Source organism: Vigna angularis, chromosome 11, assembly GCF_016808095.1.
Source record: "Vigna angularis cultivar LongXiaoDou No.4 chromosome 11, ASM1680809v1, whole genome shotgun sequence".
NCBI classification, from domain to species: domain Eukaryota; kingdom Viridiplantae; phylum Streptophyta; class Magnoliopsida; order Fabales; family Fabaceae; genus Vigna; species Vigna angularis.
In genome coordinates, this window is record NC_068980.1 from 20,305,882 (window position 1) to 20,316,539 (window position 10,658).

The 10,658-nt window shown below is 30.8% G+C and overlaps 3 protein-coding genes across 6 annotated transcripts in view; 1 reads left to right on the top strand and 2 right to left on the bottom strand.

The window, feature by feature from the left end:
• The window catches only part of LOC108333915 (DNA mismatch repair protein MLH1), a 28,283-nt gene extending 25,864 nt beyond the window's left edge, over positions 1-2,419 (top strand). For all 4 annotated transcript variants that reach the window (XM_052871299.1, XM_052871300.1, XM_017569421.2 and 1 more), the window contains 2 exons: positions 1,133-1,293; positions 2,264-2,419. In XM_052871299.1, coding sequence (XP_052727259.1) covers positions 1,133-1,293; positions 2,264-2,308 — 206 coding nt within the window. In that variant the 3' untranslated portion in view covers positions 2,309-2,419. The remainder of the gene's footprint in view (positions 1-1,132; positions 1,294-2,263) is intronic.
• A 1,958-nt stretch (positions 2,420-4,377) lies between these two features.
• On the bottom strand, positions 4,378-4,705 carry LOC108333534 (dolichyl-diphosphooligosaccharide--protein glycosyltransferase subunit 4A). Its single transcript, XM_017569000.2, has one exon. The coding sequence runs from the start codon at positions 4,703-4,705 to the stop codon at positions 4,592-4,594; it is 114 nt and encodes a 37-aa protein (XP_017424489.1). The 3' UTR covers positions 4,378-4,591.
• Positions 4,706-7,792: 3,087 nt separating this feature from the next.
• Positions 7,793-9,328, bottom strand: LOC108333341 (uncharacterized). Its single transcript, XM_017568754.2, has 5 exons — positions 9,123-9,328; positions 8,843-9,042; positions 8,663-8,764; positions 8,153-8,204; positions 7,793-8,060 (listed from the first exon to the last, which is right to left on the bottom strand). Exons 1-5 carry the CDS (start codon positions 9,220-9,222, stop codon positions 7,948-7,950), a joined length of 567 nt encoding a protein of 188 aa, XP_017424243.1. The 5' UTR covers positions 9,223-9,328; the 3' UTR covers positions 7,793-7,947.
• Between the last annotated feature and the right edge of the window lie 1,330 nt (positions 9,329-10,658).

A 10,658-nucleotide genomic window follows, 5' to 3' on the forward strand; every position in this document is an offset into this window, starting at 1 on the left:
AGAGAACTTAAATAAATTTCTCCCTATTGTTTAAATCATTGTTGACTTAACTATTATATATCAAATTCAGCGGGAAAATTGACAACATAATGGGTTAGGCACACAATGTTAGTTGGGAACCTTGATTGTTTATAATAGAAGCAATTCCAATCCCGGTCCATTAGCAGTTTCAAATGATTATTTTGTGGTTTTCGTATTGGCGAGGACTTCAATGATTGGACAAGGGAAATGTCCACAAAAAAGGAGAGTATATCTGGGGGTCTTGGGAGTAAGACTAGGTAATATGTTATTGCTAAAGATTTCACTATTTTATGAGGTAGCCCCACACCCTTTTGGATGCGGAACTAAGCCTTGCTCAGGGTGTTAGACTACATAATATTTTATCATATCTTAAATTATCCTTTACGACTAGAATCTCTCTCTCATCTTTATCTTTTAGCGTAGTTATCATTTATCTTATAATGTTTGCTTTTGTAATTAGTATAAATAATACCGTGAGTTTAATCTGTTTAATATCTATCTATCTATCTATCTATATATATATATATATATATATATATATATATATATATATATATATATATATATATATATATATATATATATTAAATACATCAATGCAATGTAAACCATTTCTTAGTTTTAACACATGGGTACTGATTACTGAGGCTGCCCACCTGACTAGTTTTGCACGGGATTAAACCTTTGTATTTGTAGAAATCTCTCACCTGCTGAGCTGAAAATTGTCCAATCCCTTTTTCAACAATAGACTGTATCATTCCTCTCTGACTGCTGGGCTAGAATTTAAGGAGCGCGTACGATGATACTATAGGCTGATTATTCTGGATTAGATCCAGCTATGCTTTATGCTTCTAGTTATTGCCTATACTTTTCTTTTAAGTGCAGCATGCTATTTCATGTTCAACTTAAATCTACTGAAAGCTCATTCGGATCATTTCTACCAAAAATTCTACTTGATTCCATTTTTTACCATGTTATTGTTTCTACTAGAAAGATGAAGGGGTGGAGCTGGTTCTTGATTGGGAAGGAAAAAACAGGAAATCGTTATTGAGAAAATAAATCATTGGTGGTGGTGTTTTATAATAAACTTGACTGAGTTAATGTTCTTCAGGGAGTGACGTGATTGACAATAAAGTTGAACATGAACTACTTTCTGAAGCTGAGACTACTTGGGCCCAGCGCGAATGGTCAATACAACATGTGCTTTTTCCTTCCATGAGACTCTTTTTCAAACCACCTGTTTCTATGGCTACTGATGGAACCTTTGTACAGGTAATGCTTTAATCAGCCCAGGAAGCTTACCTTTCTCTCCATGAACATCTCATCCTTCATATTCTCTGTCTACTATGAATAACAATTCTTACTGTTTTATTTGTTTATTTGTATATGCTGGGTTGCCTGATTAAGAGTACATAAAGACTAGAGTTTCTCAGTTACTGATAAAAAGTCTTATTATATCTCTCCCTCCCTCTCTCTGGTTACAGAGGACATCATAAAAAAAGGTGAGGAGGGGACGAAATGTTGGCTATATTTGAGCATTGAATCTTAATTTTTCTCGTCAAATAATTATCCTAGCCCGTCCGTGGCAGTAGCTAGTAACTAAGAATTACGGATCTATAGCTGATAGTTGCTAGAAATTTACGGGTTTTCTCAGTTGTGTTGTGGGTTGTAGTTGAATTAGTTAGGACACACCAAGGCATAAATGGAGAGAGAAAGAAAGCTTTTCTTCATAATAATACCAAATCCCTTAAATTTCAGAAGGTAACATAATTTTTTAATATAGCTTTGGTGGAATGGGGAGGAGGGCTGTTCTTCCAAGATGTGGAAGAGGAAAACTTCCTTTTCTGAGCTCTTTGGATGATCTGGGAAGAATTCCATGTTTTGGTTCTCTCTCGAGAAGTTCATTTGCAGAGAACTCTCCGATCCTCAAGTTACCAAGAGTTATTTTGTAAAACATATAAAGAATAAGTGAATGTTGAGTGAGTACTCCGTCTGATATTGATGTGTATTTTCCAAGGCCTCCAATAATAGAGCTAAGTAATTAATCATGTATCCGATTAAGAATAAGATTTGAATATGAATTTTCAATTTCTTTAATCCAGTGGTAGTTGTTAGTTAATACCTTGACATATATACAAATCCGAGAATCTAAGGACTGTAGATATTCAACATTATCCTGGAGAAAGTATTTTACTAGTTCCATCAATAATTTCTTCATCTATGAATTTTTGTATTTTTACAGGTAACTTCGCTGGAGAAACTGTATAAGATTTTTGAAAGATGTTAGGCCATCATATGGATTGAGACTACCGGTTGTTGGGTTTGGGCATTTTGGGTTTGGATTAATTGTGTTCCTTTGTATTCTCTGTAAATACGTATCTAGATTATTCAGGTATTAGAGGAATTCTTGTAGTGATTCGTCAAGTTGTTCCTTCGAATGTTTTTTCAAATGTATAGGCACTACGTAAATGATGCACATGTATTTTCCAGGAACTGATGAAAGTGCATTCTAATCTTTTGAATTTGACATTTTTCTAATCTTGTATCTTGGAAAGCATGAAATTGTATTGATATTCTTTAGATGGATTTTCTTGGGTTCGGTTCGATTAAGATGTCGAGGCTTCTCATATTTCCTTGGGCAATAGTAACAAAGGCTCCTCCCTTTCTGCATCCCATATCCTTTTTGGAGCACCCTACAATGTGAAAGAAAGACTGCATCGCATCCGGTATTTTGGTGTGTACGTTTCATATCAGATTTCCAGAAATATTTGAATAAGCCTTCTAGATACCAGCGGGAGAACAAAATTGTGTTTCAAATAGTAATTATAAGGTTGATAACTTTGAATTGGACTGTTTTGAACAAGTGCACCTTTACCATAAACTTTTTTTTTACTTCTTTCTTTCATTTCTTGTTTTGATTATCCGTTTCAAACTTAAGCTATTTTTGAAATGGAGTGTAATTACTTGTTAATCACTTGCAAGATGAGCATTATTTGCAATTGAGACAGCTCAATCCAAGATGAATCATGAAGAATGAAAGTGGTTTTTAAAAGTTTGAGGAAAAAGAAAAAGAAAAAGTGAAGAAAAGTGATTTTGTCACTACATTGCCACCTGTAACATTTCTCAGTCACAATTGCTACTATATCTATGTCCCAAATAAATGTAAAGTCGGAAAGTTTTTTATATTCGCAAGTTGCAAGTATCATATAACAGTTATCAATGCAATAACATCCGGAATTCGATAGAAGACTAGCAGTTATGCCGTTCAAAGTTGACTACCTATTCCTTATTGTGTTCCGAATCAAGGTTTTCATATGGTTTTAAAAATTCTGAATAAACTATTCCGAAAAAGGTTTTAAATTTTTCTTTTTTGGAACCGATTTTTCAGGATATATATATAAACTATTTGTGGGAACGTTATGCCAGAATTAAATACATATATCGCGCATCGTTTCCTCGGATTATTCATTAGGGATGTCATCCAGAATTCTCATTATGAGATGTATTTTGTCAAAATACTTTCTAAACATTTCAGAAGAAGTTGCAGACAAAAGGTGTGCAGAAGTAACAACATGCAAGAAGTTCATAGGCATGATTGGAACACTTGGTCAACGTTGTGCTATACATTTACTTCCGATGGCTAGACGACTCATCCTTGAGTTAGATGCAGATAATACACACATAATCCTTGAATCCACAATATAGGGTACAGATTATTCAATGAATAGAAGAGGCTTGTATTATTACGTGTCGTATAATAATCATATTTGGGAGTCAAGCTTACTATCCATTTAAATTTTAGCAGAAGAAAAAAGTTTCAGCTAAGGTGTCTTGTCTTCAACTCCAAACAGAATTTACAGGTTTTGCCACTCTTTATGATATTGCACATTTACTTTCAAACAAAAACACGTCTACTTTAATTCAACATCGAACTTTTCATCCATTAATACATGGAGCTCCCATCACATCTAAATTGTGAAAGTTGGCATGACACTTTAACACAGATCGTTTTCTTTTATTTGATAGAGGGAGGAGACAAAGGAAATAAAGCAGATTGAAAGATAAGCTGAAAATGAAAGAGCTACCTGTATGGGAGAATCCTCAAGTCAAACAAACAAAACTTAAAAGTGTTTTGTAGAGATGAAGCTGATCACTCAGAAAATGTAGCAACATGACTACGAATTAACCAATATCATGTAATCCAGTATGCACAAATTCATCCAATTTAAAAAGTGTATCCAACTCCAACACAGGATTTTTGAAGCATCCAAAGAAGAAAATTCAATACTTCATATAGCATCCACCAACTCCAGAAAAGATAATTCTCCAAGGAACATAAAGAAAAAATTTCTAATCTCAAAGTAAATTCAATATTTTCATTACTTTTTCAATCAAAATTCCATTAAAACAAATAAAGCTTAAGGTATCGCACATGAGTATAGCAAGAAACCTTTAGTCGTAAGCTAACATTCGCATTCCCAAACTAGAGTTCTTGATTGCATCAAATATCCATTTGCAAAGCATCTCAGTCTACAAAACGAAAATTACATCATTAACTTAAAACGCTTTCCTAGTTCCCTTCAAACTTTGGGTCAGCCATAACAAAATGGTATGCTATCACCAGCACAAAGATGAAGACGCCAAGAAAATTGGCAAAGAAACCCAGATCTTGATCATCAATCATCTGCAACATCGCAGATAACAAAATCAAAACATGACAATACCCTGATTTGGGATATCAGAAAGAGGATTCACAACACAAACATGAAATATAAAATTTTGAATTTGTCACGGAATAGCAGTGTACAGTAAAAAACACAGAGATTGAAGAAAATGGGTAGCTAAAGAAACCGAAAATGGGACGGTTGAATTTGATCTGAAAAGTGAAAAAGAAGGACGTGAAAGGGGCAAATGAAATTGAAAAACGAGTAACTGATGATCGATCTGATGGAGGGGAAATCGAAAAGAATGAGATTACCTTCGGACGACGCGGTGGCAGATGCTGTCACTTTTCTCTTCGCTCTTCCTTCTTCTCCCTGCGCTGCTCCCCACACTCCTTCTTTTCCAACACAAATAAAAACCACACCATTCACTCCTTTTACCATTTTGCCCATCACTATTTTCCAAATTCCCAAATAACTAATAATAATAATAATAATGCTATTTATAAAATCTACTCATTCCAAAAATATGTTATACTACAAACAAAAACACTATCAATAAAATATACTGAGCATCAATTTTATTTTCTTGATAAAATTATTATTTTATAACTATGATACATGGCAACTTCAATTCGAATCATATAAACACAATAACTTATAATTTTTTAATTTAATATACATGATTTTAATTTGGATTGAGACAATGACAATCCTATACTTATTATGTCTTTAAAAATTATTATATACTTTATATATATATATATATATATATATATATATATATATATATATATATATATACACCCTGTATTGTATTTTATTATTTTTAAAATTAACGTATAAAATGTATCGGATACATGTGATACCCTATATCATAATTATAGAAAATTATTCTCTCTTTTTTCCAATTTAAATTAATGCACAAAATTTCTAGATACCTCCTAATTGTATGAGTTTTCTTTTTATGAACAAAGTATTTATATTTATATATATTAATTAAGCATTATAGAAAAATATGTACCGAGTTTGTAGTGAATAAAAGTGTATGGAGGTATAATACGTTGAAGGGTTGTAGTAAGATTAATTAGAAGTAATAAGTGATGTTTGTTTACAAGTAACAAGTATATCCGTCAATTTGGTCTTCTTACATGGTTTGGTCCTAACCCACGTGGGTTCGGGCCAGAAAAATTCATAGGGCCAAAAAGTCTCACGTAGAAAAAGTCTACAGGATCAAAATATCTTCAAAAGTCCTGTGGGTTAGGGTCAACCCATGAATTTTTTTTTTTTAGAAAAAATGTTCATTTTGAATACAAGAAAAAATATAATTAACTCTTAATTTGTTACAAAAATAGTTACTATAGAAAATAAATTGAAATTTTTATAGGAGGAGAGTTCTAGAATCAAGAAGCAAAAGAAAAATGACAATATTTATTGAGTTAGATTCTCTAAGTATATAATTAAAGGATCATTTCATAAATTTGAAATTTAAATATTTAATTTCGCTTTTTTTAGGTTATAAGTAAGAAATTAACTTTCTACCTAAAATTATCCTAATTGAAATTTAAGAAAAGATTTTCTCTAATTGAAGCTCTTAATTAAAAAAATATGAGGCTTCTTTTTTTTAAAAAAAAGACTATTGAAAAAGAAATTAATATAAATGATTTTTTTTTTCATTTTATACTCAACAAATCATGCTCATAACAAAAATAATAAGTAAAAAGAGAAAACTCATAAACCTTATGGAGGCTGCAGTTGTATTCGTCCATAGGATTCAATCTCATCGTACTACTCACTCAAAATGTTTATATTTTAAATATCATAAACATAAACATAAACATACATTTATGTTATGTGTTCTAATTGAAAGTTAAAAATAAATTATTTAATGTGTTAGTTAAAGAATTGAAATACTCTAACATTTGTCATTATTTAATACTTTTAGGTCTATTTAAAATTTTCATTTTTTTTTATAAATTTTTAAGAAATTAACTTTTTTTTTATAATATATCTTATGGTGATTTTGAGAAAAGATTATCAGAGAGAAAAAACAAAATAAAACATAAGTTTAATTTACACATAAAATATTAATACTATTTATGATCCAAAAATTTTAGATAATAAATTTTTTAATTATTTTTAATTTTAAATAGTTAGAAACAGATTGAGTGATATTTTAGAAATCGAGGAAACAAAACATTGATTCTTTTTAAGAACTGTAAAAGCAGTACAAATATTAAATCAATTTAATATGTTATTATCTCTCTTTGGGGTTATTTTGATATTACTAATTATATATAATTTTATAATAATTGGTGTCTGCAATATAAGACATAATTGTATTAAAATTGACAACAAAATAAATCATTTTTATAATATTTTAGTAAAATAAATTTGTAATACTATTTAGTTATATAAAATTAAGTGTGTGATTTGCAATTGTTTTTAATTATTCTATTAAACTATAATTAATTACTTTTATTTAATAATTTGAAATAAGAAATCAATTACATGAATATAAAATTTAGTACTTTTAATAGTTATCATGAGAATGTTGAAATTTAGTTTCAAAATTTTTTTTAGTGAAGTTAAACTCACCTTAACCTTGGTCCTAACCCCTTTAAGAGGGAACTTTGGAGGTTATGGCTATTTTTAGTCCCATTTGAAGGACTTCTTAAGAGGAGGTTTTTCAAGAGTGAGTTAAAGCTAACCTCGGATCATGGGTCAAATTGACAGCTCTAATATCAAGTTATGTTTGAGCGTTTAACATTAATGTAGTTCAATGAATATGCTCCAACAGCTTCTAGGAATTTCCCCTGTTTCTTGAAACCACTTCACTGCTTGTATCAAATCTTGTTTTATGGTCTCTCATGGTTCTTTTCACTCCCACAATCATTAATTGCTTTCTTAATTTCCGTATCATACTCTATACACACTTATAGTGTAAAGTATAATTCTGAAAATGAAGTTTTGAAATCATTGTTGTCAAGGTTAGGGAAGCAGTTTCACACAGCAACTGTTAAATTCATTTAAGCTCAAATATTTCGTGCTATATCATGATAGGTTAAGCAACAACCCAAATTCTCAAAAGAAAACAAAATATTAAAGAGTTAAAAAAGGCAAAACATTAAGAGCACTTTTCCATTGTAATTTCCATTACTGATTCCACTATTTGCAATTGAAGCTGTATATGTAAATACAAAAGAAAGTACACTTGATGTTTAAATCCACATGAGGACAGAAATTGAAAATTTGTAGAACATGTTCAGGAACCGGCATGACGGAGGTAAAGAACTGATCTATAAAGGGCAGCAACATGTAGGAAGCAGATGAGCCCAATTAAGACATCATCTAAGAGACCAACTATTCCTAATATAGCTGGAACAACCATTCAAAAAGAGAAACACAGTTACTGTATGAAATATTATACAAATTCCCACCCAAAAAGAAAAAGGGTAGAATAACTATACCTTCAGGAATGAGGTCAATTGGGCTCAGGATGTATACAACACTTGCAATCATCTGTAAATAAAGATAAACCAATATGAAAACAAAACTTAACATGTATCTGTTTGGGAATTTTCCATCACCTTCCCTACTTTCAATGAAAAGCGCCATTCAACATATATTTTCTGATATAAGTGAAACTCCACTGCGTCTATTATTAAGAATTTAGTCCTATTATTGGGAATTTCCTTGTTCTCTCCCTTGCCCTGCTCAAACTCGTATTCAACAATCAGCCCAATACCCAAACCCTTGAATTTTTAAGGGTACAATAACATCAATCTTGTTAGTATTTTATTGTCATGAATTGTTAACTTCTAAAGAAACAAGTTACCGACAAACGCAACCCATATGAACCAAAGATACCCAAAACCTAAATTATCCCTTTTATCAAAATTGAAGACCATAAAAGAAAATAACGGATAATCGATTGAGGAACACAGCAAGTAAGGAATTGAAAGAGTGAGGAAACTGACAGCAACAAAGACACGGGCACGGATGACAAGAGGAAGGGATCTTTGAGGGTTTAGGAACTCCCGAAGCAGCCTGTGCAACAGAAAAGGAAGATCTTGCACTCTCTGCAATCACCATTCGGAATCAATTCGACAAAAAAGTGCAATCAAAGGGAAGAAAGCTAGAAGAAAGAAGATGGGCACCTGAAAAAAAGAGGAAGGTTGGCCACCGAAGACACGGTTATAAGCATGAATTTTGGAGAGAATCTGAGCAACTTCAGGGTCATGACGCTGGCTGAGAGAGTGTTCGGTGGGGATTAAGAGAGTGATGGGTCGGCGACAGAGAGGGCATTTGCAACAACTTGTTCCTGATGCGTGCTGCCACACGAGCATGATGCAATTTGCTGCAAAATGAAAAGGTTGAGAATTGATGGGAGAAAGATTGAAGGGTGGAAAGAGAAAGCGAAGGAGAGGGTTTTGATACCACAAAACCAGTGAGAGCAATTGGCTTGGCAAGGAATGTGAAAGTTGGCATGGCAGATTGAACAGAGATCGTTGGGAGGAGGACCAGACTCCATTTCCATTCCTTCATTCGCTGTCTTTCTCACTCCCCAACTCTTCTTCTTCTCTTCTTACTTTGCTTCCCAAGAGATATACTTAGCACACAAGTCATTCATTTCTTTTTTTCTCTACATATTATTCTTCTTTGTTTATTTTATTGCAATTTTAAATTAACATCTTTGTAAAATATGTTTTAAATTATTATTTGTAATAAAAAGTATTTGTAATAAAAACTATGGTTGGATATGTTTTTTTTTTAAATTATTATAAAAAATTATGTTTAAACTTTAAACTAAATTATAAATTAGTTAATTTTATGTTTTATGAAAATTAATGTTTGAACATCATTTCTAAAAAATGACATGGAAGTTATTTTAAAATTCACTATAAAAATTTATCTGTCAAGAAAATGAAAACATATTTAATCCTAAATAATATTAAAAAATAACAAAATATATTTATCTAAGTATAACTTTTATTTAAAATTGAATAGTATATATTGTTTATTAATAAGTTTCAATAGCATATTTTCAAAAAAAAAATCATGGTTAATAAATTAAAACCACTTCCAATTACCTTCATCAATAAATTATATAATTATATATTATTATATTTACTCTACTAATTTCTTATGAGTTTTTACTCTCTTTTTTTTCATCAATTTCACTAATATTATAAGGAGAGAAAGGAAGTAATTAAATTAATATTTCACAGCTAACTTTTTTCTTATTAGACTTTGTTTTCTCTTTAGGATGGGGAGAAGAAACTTTGTTCTTTTATTTGTTTTCTATTAAATTTGTAATTAATTTTCTATACAAGAACTATTATATAAAATTTAATTGATTTTTTAGGGTATTATGTAACACCCTTATGCTCTCCTATTATTACAACAACTTGTCTATCGTCTAGCTAGTTGTATGCTAATCATCATACCTTTAATAGGCTAATATCATCTAGCATGTGATTCAACTCACTGTCTCATAAATATAGAAAAACATTTATTCATATTAAAATATTTACATTCTTCATGAACTAAAATTTTCAAAATAAAATTTACATTAAACAGCCTTTGACACCCCTCTATTGTGCACATTCTCATGTATCCCAGAAAAAATCACTCAAACAAAAACCCAAGGCAAGTTAACGTTATAAAAACATAGTCATAACGAACAAGAAGAAACCACATTCTTTACAAAATTCAACATCCACACTACACAAATATTATCTTCATTGAATTATTAGTGAAATAATATCCACCGAAAGATTTGTGCGTTAAATTAAATTCAAAGATTTTTTACTTGTCATATACTTTTATCAACATATTTTAGCACCTACTTCTACTCAGTTATTAAGAACTAATTATTATTTACGATTTATCTACAGATAAAAATTCGTAAGTAAAATAGTCGTAGATAATATTACCTACGAATACATTTGTAAGTAATTACATTAAAAAAGA

Excerpts from the sequence above, each read along its gene's own strand:
- LOC108333534 (XM_017569000.2), bottom strand. The coding sequence starts at position 4,705 with ATGATTGATGATCAAGATCTGGGTTTCTTTGCCAATTTTCTTGGCGTC.
- LOC108333341 (XM_017568754.2), bottom strand. The coding sequence starts at position 9,222 with ATGGAAATGGAGTCTGGTCCTCCTCCCAACGATCTCTGTTCAATCTGC. Across the intron at positions 8,765-8,842 it reads AACCTTCCTCTTTTTTTCAG|AGAGTGCAAGATCTTCCTTT; the intron begins GTGCCCATCTTC and ends TGGTGATTGCAG. Across the intron at positions 8,205-8,662 it reads GTGCCCGTGTCTTTGTTGCT|ATGATTGCAAGTGTTGTATA; the intron begins GTCAGTTTCCTC and ends CTTTATTTACAG.